Below are 13,194 nucleotides of genomic sequence, written 5' to 3'. Positions count from 1 at the left end.
ATAAACATGACAGGGAATTTGAACCATTTATCAGGCACTTGTTACACGTCAGGCATGGTCTGGAATCTTCAAGAATAAGATCTAGTCTTTGCAACCTGATGCTCAGAGAAGGTAAGTAACTGGTCCAGGGGCCACAGTGATCACAGACCCGCCTCCAGGGTCTGTGCTCCCAACCCTCCGCTCGTGCCAACAGCCTGGGGCGACCTGAAGGAGGGCCTTGAGGTCACCGGAAAAGGACCAGCCCGCTAAGCCCCATCATTAGCCCACCGTGAGCTCCAGGAATGAGCTGAGAGCTTGTGACACTTAGCATCAAAGCATCGGATGCCTCTCACAAGCTGTGATTTAGTGAACCAGCTCCTGAGCTAGCTTCATCAGGGGCATGCTAAAAGGAGGAAAGGGGCAGGCCCACGAAGCGACACAACGTGGAAAATGTGTATTTTGTGGGAAAACGCCTCGAATCCATATTAATGAACAAGGGATGGGCTGAGAAGAATAAACAAGAGACTGTCTGATCTGCTTTCAAAATATCAGAAGTACATAAAACACAAGCAGGGAATAAAACACTTAAGTAGCATTCAGTACAAGTCTAATTGCCAAAAAGCACTGGAGCCCGAGGGAACTGGTGCCTCCTGACGGGGCCCAGCTGGCATGCGGCTGGAAGCGGCACCTGTGCCCCCAGGACCAGAGGTGTGCTGGAGCCGCTGGAACCCTCTCTTCCCAGCTCAGTGACCTCACAATGGAAGCTTAAAATTGGCCCTGGCGGAAATATTTACGGCACAGAAATTGGCAAATGCTACGAATCAGGTTCCCTTCTCCCTGCCCCGGGAGAGCCAGCTGGTAAACACTCACAGAACACGACGAGTGGATGCCCTAGCAGCCCCGATTCCAGAGCTCGCTGAAAATGACCCAAACTCCGTGGAAAACACCATGTGCCTTTCCTCAGAAGCCTACACGGAGCGGAAACCTCAGCCTATTGGGCCTTCTTCCCGCCTCTCCTGCAGTGCTGGGCACAGACGCCCTCCCCACACCCCTGAGCACGGGGGCAGTAGAATCTCTCCCAGCAATTGATGGCTCTGCCTGCGTCACAGTGCGACACCGTTTAAACACTGCGGATGGACAAGGAGTCCCTGCATTGGTTTCAGGAGACTAGCATCATGTTGATACAACTACATTTTATTTGTGGTTTTTTTATTACGTCATCATTTTAACACATATTCCTCTATCTCAAAACAAGAAATTATCAAGTCCCACAGAGATATCTTTTGAGGAGTGATCTGAAGCCGAAAATAAAACCAAGTGGGGGTAGGGAGAATTACATGACATTAATCAAAAGGAAATGAAAAACTCCAGTGGTACCAAACACCTCGTCATTTCCAAACACAGTCATTTTATCCAGTTCCACTTTCTCCGTCTCCTTCACTCTCCACAGCGAGAGCTGTGTGCTCTTGAGATCTCTGAGCTGCACGCATAGTCAACCAGCTCTCTGCTTTCAGAGACAGTTCTCCCGCCAACACTCAGTGGCACAAGGTCTCCTATGAGCCAAGAGACATTTAGTTGTTTCCTTCCACGATATGTCTCTTAAAGGGGGGCATAGGAAAAATAAATAAACACACACACACACACACAAAGGCCAAAAATAGCCCTGCAAAGATTAGAAATAAAACCCAGACCCTGTCAGGGAATGCCAATTGATTATAGAGAGTCTTGGAAAGTTAAGTGAAAACTTAGGGCATGAAGCAACTTGACCTCAGCACATTTTCTGCAAGGCAATGATGAAAGTTTGGACGCACGGAGCTACGACAGTGTCATCACTCAGATCCCCACGCCTGTCCCAACTGCCACGGTAAACATCTATTTCCTGCCAATCCAATCCAAGAGTGCGAAGGATGTCAGAACGAATCGCTAGCCAGCTACTCCAATTGTTTACCGTGACTCTACGGCGATGCATCCTCTCCTCTGTGATTCCTAGAGAGGGGAGTCATCTAAAATGATGCACCGGCTCTAGAAGGACTGGCATATTTTCGGGGAAAAAAACCCCATAAAAACAAAAGAAAAGGGCTTCCCTGGTGGCGCAGTGGTTGAGAATCTGCCTGCCAATGCAGGGGACACGGGTTCGAGTCCTGGTCTGGGAAGATCCCACATGCCGCGGAGCAACTAGGCCCGTGAGCCACAACTACTGAGCCTGCGCGTCTGGAGCCTGTGCTCCGCAACAAGAGAGGCCGCGATAGTGAGAGGCCCGCGCACCGCGATGAAGAGTGGCCCCCGCTCCCCGCAACTAGAGAAAGCCATCGCACAGAAACGAAGACTCAACACACCCAAAAATAAATAAATAAATAAATAAATAGTATGGTCCTGAGAGGTACAAAATTAGTGATGAGATTTAAAAAAAAAAAAATTCAAAAAAAAATTTTTTTTAATTTTAAAAATAAATAAATAAAAAATAAAATAATAAAATAAAATAAAATAATAAAAATTTTTTTTAAAAAAACCAAAGAAAGGAATGAAAGTGTATTGAGTGCCAGACACTCAGGTGTTCTCGTTTCTTTCTCCCCGCGATCACAAGGGATGGCTGCTGTGAATTCCACCTGAGGTGCAGGGCCTCAGGCAGAGAGGAGGGTAACTTGCCCCAATGGCACCGCACCTTCCTGCCCTCCAGCTCCGTGAAACTGCCATTCACGCCAATGCCAGGCCCACGCTCCCGTTACCCCAGATGGATGGCTTAAAATTATCCCGAGTTTTTTCTGCTGCTCATCCATTTCCGTACATCAGCCCTGTCACCGAAAGTGCTGAAGGATACAGTCAATTCATTTGTTTTACATTAAGATGCCTTTCGTGGCGATTACAGCAAGTGGAGCTTCACGCTGCATCGGAAAACTAGGAGCGGCCCCAGCTGCAGCAGAGTTTACAATCCCACAGCTCTGTTTACGGGGGGCAGATTTCTAAAATGGTCTTCAGCTTCAAAGAGTCACAGGATTCAGGAAAGAGTAGCAACTGACGCATGGCACGCTGCAATCATTTTTCAGCTGAATTACCGAAGCGCAGATATAAATACAACAGCATTTCTCTGTGTGGCAACAGCACGTGAGCTAAACCCTCTCAAGTGGGAATGTGATTATTTATTAAAAAAAGAAGCAAAACCCCACCAAACTTTTCAATGATATTAGAAGTTTTCATCCATTCTCTTTAGTTTAAATGTTCTAAATAGCTTTTCCTTTTCAAGATACATAAGTAATCTGAGCACTCAATAAATATTTTTGGATAATCTAAAGAATCCTACCAATAAATGTGATCAGTACAGCATGATTTACAACTGCAATAAAAGAAAAATCTGGAAACCCTACCGTGTTCAACAACAGGAGCATAGTTAAATAATCCTTGATGCTGTATCGCAAAAAGCCCTCAGAGGTTAAAGTAGGAAGACAGTGTACCAAAGGAAAACAAAATGTGCATGTTAATCATCGTTAAGTAAGCCATGAACTTTCTTCATTTGTGCAAAATGTGTGCATGGACCAAGGACAGAAGGCAATACAGTCAGCCCTTCGCATCCCCGGGTTCCGCATCCAACGTGGGGCTGCAGATACAAATGCTGACTGTTCTCTGCCATTTTACACAAGGGATCGAGCATCCGCGGACTGCGGTATCCGTGAGGGTCCTGGAGCTGATCCCCCGCAGATACCGAGGGACGACTGTACTGACAAATGAACATTATGGGAAGGGTGGTAAAATGTGTGGGTTAATTATCACTTTGTTCATTTAAGAGTTCCATTAAGGTCGCTGTAATACAATCCTGGCATAAGTAACATGACATAAACAGCGAGGAGGAGGAGGAGGAGGAGGACGGCAGTTATGATGAGGACCGTTCAGGAATCAGGACTGCGCTGCAGGAGCCCGCAGCGCCGCCCCGTGGGGCCCGGCCGGGCAGGACGGGAGCCGCCCGCTCGCCTACCTTGCTGGATGAGCGCGTCGGCCGCCAGCTCCCCGGTGCCCACGTTGGTGTACTCCTCGTTGGGGTGTTTCCTGTTGTAGTGCCGCTTCAGGGAGCCCGAGATGTTGCACGAGTAGTGGCAGTGAGCGCAGCGGAAAGGCTGCAGGGACAAGGAGGAGGGTTAGGGCCAGGCCAGCCCCCGTGCCATCGAGCCTCCGCGACAAGGAGGAGCATTAGGGCCAGGCCAGCCCCCGTGCCATCGAGCCTCCGCGACAAGGAGGGGCGTTAGGGCCAGGCCAGCCCCCGTGCCATCGAGCCTCCGCGACAAGGAGGAGGGTTAGGGCCAGGCCAGCCCCCGTGCCATCGAGCCTCCGCGACAAGGAGGGGCGTTAGGGCCAGGCCAGCCCCCGTGCCATCGAGCCTCCGCGACAAGGAGGGGCGTTAGGGCCGGGCCAGCCCCCGTGCCATCGAGCCCCCTCGAGAAGGAGGAGGCCCAGCTCCCCCCCAGTCCTCCTCCACGACTCTCCCACCTGTGAGTGTCCGCTTCCTGGAAGGCCTGGGAGGGGCCAGCCGCCCGCTGGGAAACGCGCCAGGAAAAGACGCCAACCTGGGGCAGCTGAGTCCTGCCTCTGCAGGGACCGTCCCAGTCACCTGGCAGGTGCCCCCAGGGTAGGAGGGGTCTCTGCTAAAGGAGGCTGCTCTGATTTCTTTTCTTTGCTGCCCACCCCAGATTTACAGTTCTTGTTTGAGAAGAAAATAACAAAAAGCAACCCAGGAATCGATCAGTTTTCTTTTCTTTTTTAAGTGAACGCCATTCAAGCATCTCCCCTTACCATTAATTCCCTGATGCATCTGCTTCTTTCACTAAATGGGCTCCTCCACAGCATTTACCTGCAAGCACCACGCGTATACGTCACTGTCCCCGCTTAGGGAAATCTGCCTGATAAAATCTATCGCCAACACCCCCACCTGGGCAAGACAAGGCTCTTTTAGGATCAGGGCACCCACGGGTCGTTTGTGCAGTCATATCTGTCAACTTGCAACCGCTTCGGGGGATGCAGAGAGCGGTGAGGGGAAGAGGTGCCTGCTCAGGTCTCTTGGGAGGCCCAGTGAGACCCCTGCACTGGCCAGGCGAGGGATGTACACCGGATCCCTGTCCTTTCCAGGCCCTTACTCCTGGTCAGGACAATATCAAGTGTCCCTCTGAGCCATGTGCTACACAGCTGTACAGCCCAGGGCTATGGAAATCCCAGTTCTGCATTCAGGGCCTGTGTGGTGACACAAGCAACTTCCTGGCCCAGTGGGAACGGAAGAGCACAGAGCGGCCCACAGGACAGCAGGGGATTCAGATGCGGCAGGTTCAACTGACCCCCAGCACAGCCTGGCCATGGAACTTCAGACAAGTAGTGAAACTCCTCTAAGCTTTGAGCCTCTCATCAATTCAAAGGGGATGATACCACTACCTGGTAAGCCTGCTGTGAGAATTAAATGATCCAACATGAACTGGTATCTAAGATGCCACAGAAAGCACTGACTATTTTTACAATTTTACATTTACTGTTTTAGCAATTTTACACGGCCCTTACTATGTCTGTGGGAGCTGATGCACCACTGTGTCTGGTGAGACCTCAGATCCACCTCGCCTTCTCAACTGTCCAAGTCATCAATATTCCTCCACTGTCACCTGGAAGAGCTAAACCAGAACCGTGCAACTCTGAAGCGGGATGCACCGACTATAGGAAAAGTCCTCTCTTTGACACTCCAATCAACCCCTCTTTCCATGGTTCTTCAAGCCTACAGATGTGCTGAAGTCTCCCCATTGAGAGAAAGAAAGAGATGGAGGAAGGGAAGAAAATGAAAAGAAAAGCCATCTACCTGGGCCCTGTTTAAATCACTCTACTCCTTGCTTGTAGGCCACCTCCCACCCCCCCCTCTCGAAGCGCAGTCCTGCCTGCCACCTCCATACCATCCCCTCCCTCTCTCAGGCCCCCCAGATCTCCCAGGCAAACCGCTCCTGCGGGTACAGCCTGGGCTCCCTCTGCAGACCTCGCTCCCCTCCTTCCCCACCTCCTTCCACTGGCTGCCACCTCCCACCATGACGCGTAACGTGGTGACAATCACTATATCACCAGGTTCTTTCTCGCTCTGAACTTTCTCGGGTTATTTTACTAGATCTGCTTCCCAGGCCTGAGGTGAAATGCTGACTTTCTCCAAGGTTCTGCCCTGGGGTCTGTTTTGTTCTTCCGCTGTGGTCCCAACGATCGCTTTTACATGCTGATATATCCATATATGTCCAGTTGTGATGGCTCCCAAACCACAGATAGGAATTTTCAACTGTCTTCCAGGTACCTCTACAGGGATGCTCTGGAAGCACCTCAAAATAAACACACACAACTTCAGACTCACGATCTTTCTGCAGAATCAGCTACTCATGCAAAGACAGAAACCTGGGCGTCACCCTAGACTATTCCTTCTCTCTTACCACCCAACCAACTACCGAGTCTGCCCAGGCTTCCTCAGACATGTGTCCAGAGCCCTCCCCCCGCTCCTCTCCTCTGTCACTCCAGCACAGAGAAGGTGCTGACCTGGCCTGTAAGGGAAACGCTGTGACTCCCAGGAGAGCAGTTCTCAGGCAGCAAGACTCGGGGGGGTTCTCCGGTGAGCCAACCTGCTCCGAACCCTTCCCCGGGGACCCCGCCCTCCATCAAGGCCACAGCGTGGTCACTGGATGCTTTGTGTTACACTGCATGTGCCACTTGCCGTCCTTCATGGAGAAGAAACCCGTGGTCTGGCCTACGAGGGCTTATTAAACAAAAGGACCTGGAACAAAGGCAAAAATTAGCCAGGCTTCTCACCTATCTACTGAGCAGAGAATAAGAGACCTAAAATGCCAATATATGATTATCTGCAAAGTTAAAATAAAAGCTAAAACCTTCTGAAGTGCTTCCATCTCCATATAAGCAAGTTCTATGACATTATTTTGCAAATATTAGCATTTGCATAGAAATCAAAAAGAACCACCAAAAACGCTTCCCTGCCGGTGGCTGGGTAGTCAGTGAGCACAGAGGCAGGAAGAGGCAATTAAAATGAGAAATGGTCCTACAAACCTAACTTCAGGCTTGAGAGCCAATTCCATTCTTCTTCTAGCAAAGTGGATAAACTGCCTCATGAGAGTTTCGACTCCTTTAATTCCCCACGCCTGCTCCTTGGTAGAATTGCTCATGAAAAGAAGAATGGCCAAAACGTGAGCAGATAGGCCAAAAAATGTAGAGGTGAGCCCAGGTGAGAAATCAGTTTCTGACCTACTGATTTCTATGAAAATCTTCAATTCTTAAAGTTGAAAGGGACACTTTCAAAGACTGACTTTGACCAAGCCTCCCTCCATGACAAAACAGCCTTCTGCAGCCTCTGACAGTCTGTGATCTCAGCCTTTGTTAGAGGCAGGGAGGTCAGACCCCTGGCCCCTGGCACTGCTGAATGGCTCCAGGGGTTTAGGAGGATAAAGCTTCCCGTTCTCTTCTACTCCCTTGAAGCCGCCATCACCTTTCACACGAAATCAATCACCACCTAACTTCTTCTTAGGACCCTCTCTCTTTAAATGGTGTAGCTGAGCTGCATCTTGGCCTTTCACACCAAACAAGTTTGAACTTGTGGGACATTGCCGCACTTCGGCAGGGAGTTCTGCTGGGGCCGTCGCTGTGGAGCAGGAGACATAGGCAAAGAAAAGCGTGGGTGACGCCCCTGCCCCCAACGCCAGGCATGGAGTCTGACTGCATTATTAACAGTGCACATCTTGGGATTTCGCTTATGGAGCACGCATTTACTGACCTCCTGCTATGCGTCAGACATTGTTCTCTCACCCTGGGGACATAGTAACGAATGAGAGAGGTTCGTGATCCCCTGAATACACAAGAGTGTGGGGACTTAAGATATCAACTGCAAAGATTAAATGCTATCTAGGCAAACTAAATCACAAAACTTGTTTCCTAAGTCTGATTACTTGCAGATAGCAAAGGACGCTACACCTCAAAGGGAAGTTATTTATCGAGAGCTTTCAGGCCAGAATCCAGCCAAGAGTTATGAGGAAAATATATGCAGGCTATAGTCCTGTAGTGCATGTAAGACAAAACATCCAAAAAGAAAGTGGATCAAAAACAAGGCAGAAACCCGTTGTCATGCCTACAACGCAGTGTTGCACTAGATTTGTTAAGTAATGTGACCTAACATAATAACTATTTTAGCTCACCTTCACTGATAGCTATCATATGCCAGATAGTTCTAAGTTTTGCATGGATTAGTTCCTGGAAATCTCACAGCCTCCTCATGTGGTAGGTACAATTGTTATCTCCATTTTACAGATAAGAAACTGACATGTAGGGCTTCCCTGGTGGCGCAGAGGTTAAGAATCCGCCTGCCAATGCAGGGGACACGGGTTCGAGCCCTGGTCCGGGAAAATCCCACATGCCGCGGAGCAGCTAAGCCCGTGTGCCACAACTACTGAGCCTGTGCTCTAGAGCCCACGAGCCACAACTACTGAAGCCCGCGTGCCACAACTACTGAAGCCCGCGCGCCGAGAGCCTGTGCTCCGCAACAAGAGAAGCCACCACAATGAGAAGCCTGCGCCCCGCAACAAAGAGTAGCCCCCGCTCACTGCAACTAGGGAAAGCCCGCGTGCAGCAGCGAAGACCCAATGCAGCCAAAAATTAAATAAATGAATAAATAAATTAAAAAAAAAAAAAAAAAAAAAGAAACTGACATGTAAAAGGGTTAAGGAATTTGCCCAGAGTTTCACAGTCTCCCAGCCTGACCACTTGGTCTGCACTGGATTTGGCGCCCCAGACCAGCCAGCAATGAAGAGATGATTTGACTTCCCGTTTGTTATTTCCTGAACATCTATCTTCCCTGGGAGGGGCATGGTTTGGTTTGCTTGGATTTTCTAGACATAAGGCAGCCCACATCTCACCATCAACTTCTACCAATGAGGACCGCCATGGTGAGCTGGGAGGAATGCTGGCCGTTCCTGGGGGGCAGGGACGAGGCAGGGATAGGTGGAAGCCAAGAAGAGGGCAGACACAGCCAGGTCACAGTGGGACGTGTGCCAAATCAGGAAATGGGGTTTTTGGGAGATGGGGTTTCCGGTGGGTATCGAGCAGGGGGTGACATGCCAACTTCACAATGTTCACTGTGGAAATTAACAGAGGGTGGATTTGAAAGGAACAAGACTGAAGGCAAGGAATCAACTGTCCAGTTGCTGCAGTGGTGTAGACAAGAGATCTAGAGGCCTAAAATGAGAGAGTGGAACAAAAACAATGGGAAAGGAAGAGAGAGTTTAAGAGAGATGGAGGAGGAAAGATCAGCCAACCTGAAGATGGAGCTGCAGTATGAGAAGACAGAGACAGAGAGCCTCAGGATGACTCCCAAGTTTCCAGCGCGGATGACACAGGAGGAAGGTATCTGGGCAGCCATGGAGGAAGTTCTACAGATACTGAGAGAAACAGGGAGAACGCAGAGCCCTGGACATCCAGGAGGGCAGGTCCAGAAAGCATTTGAAGATATAAGGTGTTCGGGGTCTAAAGCTCAGAGGACAGTTCTGGGCTAGAGGTACAGATCTGAGCACGGGCAACCAGAAAGTGCCCTAGGACAGAACACACCCATTGTCAGTGGGTGTGTAAAGTGATAAGACAAGTGGCCTTAGAACAGCACCCGGGAACACAGGAACAGCAAGAGAGGAGCTCGTGAGGAAGGACAAGAAAGAACGGCAGCAGGCAGAAGAATCAGGGGTGTCTGGAGACGAATGTCCTTCATGGAGGGAGGGGCTGACAGAGTCAAGTGCACTAAGACATCCGATAAGGCCTAACAAGTGTCCACTGGGACTGGCCATCAGGGAGGTGGGCTTGTGGCCTGACTGAAAAGAGCTCGTTTCAGGAACATGCTAAGAACAAAGGCCAGGTCACGGGGAGAAGGCAGGGGCAGAAGCCGGATTTGAGGTCAGGTGTCAATGATGTTTCAACAATGCAAACGATATGCCTTTTTCAAAAGACGCATCAAAGGATCCTCCTCGAAAGGTACACTGACAACCATCCATTTGAGTTGAAAGAAAAAGTACAATTGAACTTGTGGAGGCTGGAACTCTAAGTCCTCAGACTTATGTCAAGAAAGCAAGGAAAATACACTTTGTCACAATTTGAGGATTTGCTGTTCTGGTTCTTCAAACAGAAAGAAAGAAAACAGCAGAGGACAGGAAGTCCTATCACACATGTGAAATCGGGCTCTGACAAACCTGATGAGAAGACATCGAACTACATGAGAGAGGCTAATGCAATCTCCCACGGGCGTCAAGAGACGGACTCAGAGGAACGTTTAAAACAGATGAGAAGCTGGTGAGGAGGTGACATCCAAGGTCGTGACATCGGTAACCAATCACAGAGCACAGGATGGCTTTCTGGCAGAAGGAGAGGGCGCCCTGCTGGCTTCCGTCCACAGCAAGCAGGAAGGCTCTCACCTGGCAGGACCCTGCGGGCCACTGTGTGGAACCACGTGCGGCATCACGGTCCTGTAACTACATCCACAGGCTCAGAGATCAGCATGTGAGCCTCTCCCTCTGTGATGGGCCTGATGCTCTCTGAAGAGGATGGGGAAGCATAATGGCAAGGGAGAAGGTTCCGGATGACCTGTGGGTAAAACCTACGGCCACGAGTCATGATTTCATAGCCTTAGTTTAACAACCGGGTCAATGGAGAGACAGAGATAAAGAAGGAGATAAACCACAAGTCGAATTGGTATTCAGGTGAATTTGGATCCAAAATGCTGGAAAAGATTATGATTGTTACAACCTAAATTAAGTGCGCTGGTTGCTACGAGACAATTTAGATGCTGCTTGGTGGAGGCCAGGCTATTAAAACGTGGCAGCTCTGCACCAGAGGGAGAGCTTGGTGTTGACGCGTGTACAGAGCCCCAGATGGCCTCACCTGCCACGCCTCTCTCACAAGGTGAGTCAGGCTCGGGCCAGGTACCGCCCAGGGGCTCCTCCACGTCTCTCCTCTGCTTCTGCTCACGCTGTCAGGCTGCTCCTTTTTCTTAGCAACACCCCCGCCTGCCCTCCTCTACCTGGCTAACCTCCAGGACAACCGCTGGGGCCCAGGTGAGCTGGCCCTGTCCCTCTGCGGGCCCCCAGACTGCCGTACGAGGCATTCAGCCCTGCCCTCTGACGTGGCGCCCCCTTCTACTTGAGTTCCTTGCGTCAGGCTCCATCTCTCTTTTTCTCAATAACCTCGAGAGAGAACCGATTGATTCTAATACTGCACGAGCCAAGGCAAGAAGGGGATGTAGCTGTCTCAGTGAAACATGTCATGACAGTGGAGATCAGCCCATCAACCGAAGGAGCAGGCTGATCCAGTTGGATTCAGCACCGACCCATTCATTCGAAGCAAAGCCTCCAGTCCTGGATCCCCAAAGCATGAATCACGGGATTATACCAGCGAATATACCCACCCTCCCCCCACTTAAAACAATGCGCCTCTTTGCTTTGAAAGAAAACAACACTATTGTGCTTCACGGATTTCAGCCCAACTGGATGAGTTCAACTTTTTCTTTATCCCCAAGTCACGAAACATGTCTATGCTTTGTCTGGAAACGTTCACCAGACAAGCTACCATTCATTCTGCAAAAGTCTTAGCTCACGGGCTACTCTCTGCACCTTCACCTCTGAAACCTTCCCTAACTCCTGGGAAGATGTGACTTTTCCTTCCCATGTGCCCCCCAGCACCTAGGAAAACCTGGCGGCATGAATCCTGCTGCGGCGTAACTGTTCTCTGGAGGTCCAGTCACCTCCCCCCCCACCCCCGCCAACTCGCTCCAGGCTACAGCACCCGGAGAGCAGAGTCTGTCCCAGCGAGGCTCACCTGTGCTCCCTTGACAGCCAGGCAGGCTCGGCCCAGGTGGGCTCCCCACTACACCCATGTGGCTAAAGCAGAAAGGACAAGCCACCTTCCTCCTTCTGTTACTGACTCCTGTAAGCCTCCCAGCAGCAACTAAAACTAAAACTCTGGATAGGACGTTTCTTCAAACGACATTAAATTTAACAACTGTAAAAGACATTACATAGGGTGTGGGGGAAAAAAAGCCACAGCACGAGAGACTGCATTCACAACATGTAACCAAAAAAAATGACCCACACCCCCGATATATAAAGAATTCCTGAAAACAAATAAGAAAGTAAAACCACTCAACAGAAAAAATGAGAAAATATTTGAACAATATTTTTTTTAAAAAAAGGAACGAGAGGGCTTCCCTGGTGGCGCAGTGGTTAAGAACCCGCCTGCCAACGCAGGGGACATGGGTTCGAGCCCTGGTCCGGGAAGATCCCACATGCCGCGGAGCAACTAAGCCCGTGCTCCACAACTACTGTGCTCTAGAGCCCGCGAGCCACAACTACTGAGCCCATGTGCCACAACTACTGAAGCCTGCGCGCCTAGAGCCCGTGCTCCACAATGAGAAGCCACCGCAATGAGAAGCCCGCGCACCGCAATGAAGAGTAGCCCCCGCTCGCCGCAACTAGAGAAAGCCCACGTGCAGCAACGAAGCCAAAGATAAATAAAATAAATAAATAAATTTATTAAAAAAAAGGAATGAGAAATAAATACAAATGGCCAAAAAACATACGAAAAGGGGCTCAATTCCATTAACCACCATGAAAATGAAAATAAAGCCACACAGAGAGGCCAGCGCAGGCCCAGCAGGTTGGCCACCCTGAACGTTCACCCTGGGACGTGGAGCAACAGAGGCGCCAGGCCGTGCACCTCTACTGCTGGCGTAACCTGGTGCAACCACTGTGGAAAACGGTTGGGGATCGCCTCGTAAAGCTGAAGAGGTGCCCACGGCCTGCAAGTCCTCCCCAGGTGTGTTCACCCCGGAGAACCTCGTAGACGAGCACACCAGGACACGCACACAGACAGTGCACAGCAGCAGAGCTCGTAACGGCAACACAGCAGAAACAGCCCCACTGTCCGCCTACGGCTAATGGATGAGCTGAGCAGAGGGACACTCCCACAGGGGCTGCAGAGCGCGTGCCACGTCCCACTGGGGAGTGTGGTGCCACAAAGGACGGACGAAGGAGGGAGACATGCAGTCTCACCGACATAACGTTCAGTAAGGAAGCCAAGTTGAGAAAAAAGAATATAATAAATTCCATATATGAATCCATACATAGAGATATATCCCTAGATAATATAAAGTTCAAAAACATGCAATGCTAAATTAGTTTGTGTAGG

General features: G+C 50.2%; 1 protein-coding gene across 9 annotated transcripts in view; it reads right to left on the bottom strand.

Annotated features, from left to right (window-relative positions):
* The window catches only part of ZFAT (zinc finger and AT-hook domain containing), a 271,720-nt gene that overhangs the window by 43,772 nt on the left and 214,754 nt on the right, over window positions 1-13,194 (bottom strand). For all 9 annotated transcript variants that reach the window (XM_059902251.1, XM_059902247.1, XM_059902249.1 and 6 more), the window contains one exon: window positions 3,947-4,085. In XM_059902251.1, coding sequence (XP_059758234.1) covers window positions 3,947-4,085 — 139 coding nt within the window. The remainder of the gene's footprint in view (window positions 1-3,946; window positions 4,086-13,194) is intronic.

The sequence above is a fragment of the Balaenoptera ricei genome, chromosome 17 (assembly GCF_028023285.1).
Source record: "Balaenoptera ricei isolate mBalRic1 chromosome 17, mBalRic1.hap2, whole genome shotgun sequence".
NCBI lineage: Eukaryota > Metazoa > Chordata > Mammalia > Artiodactyla > Balaenopteridae > Balaenoptera > Balaenoptera ricei.
Note: the sequence above shows the minus strand (reverse complement) of the source record. Positions and strands in the feature narration are given on the sequence as shown.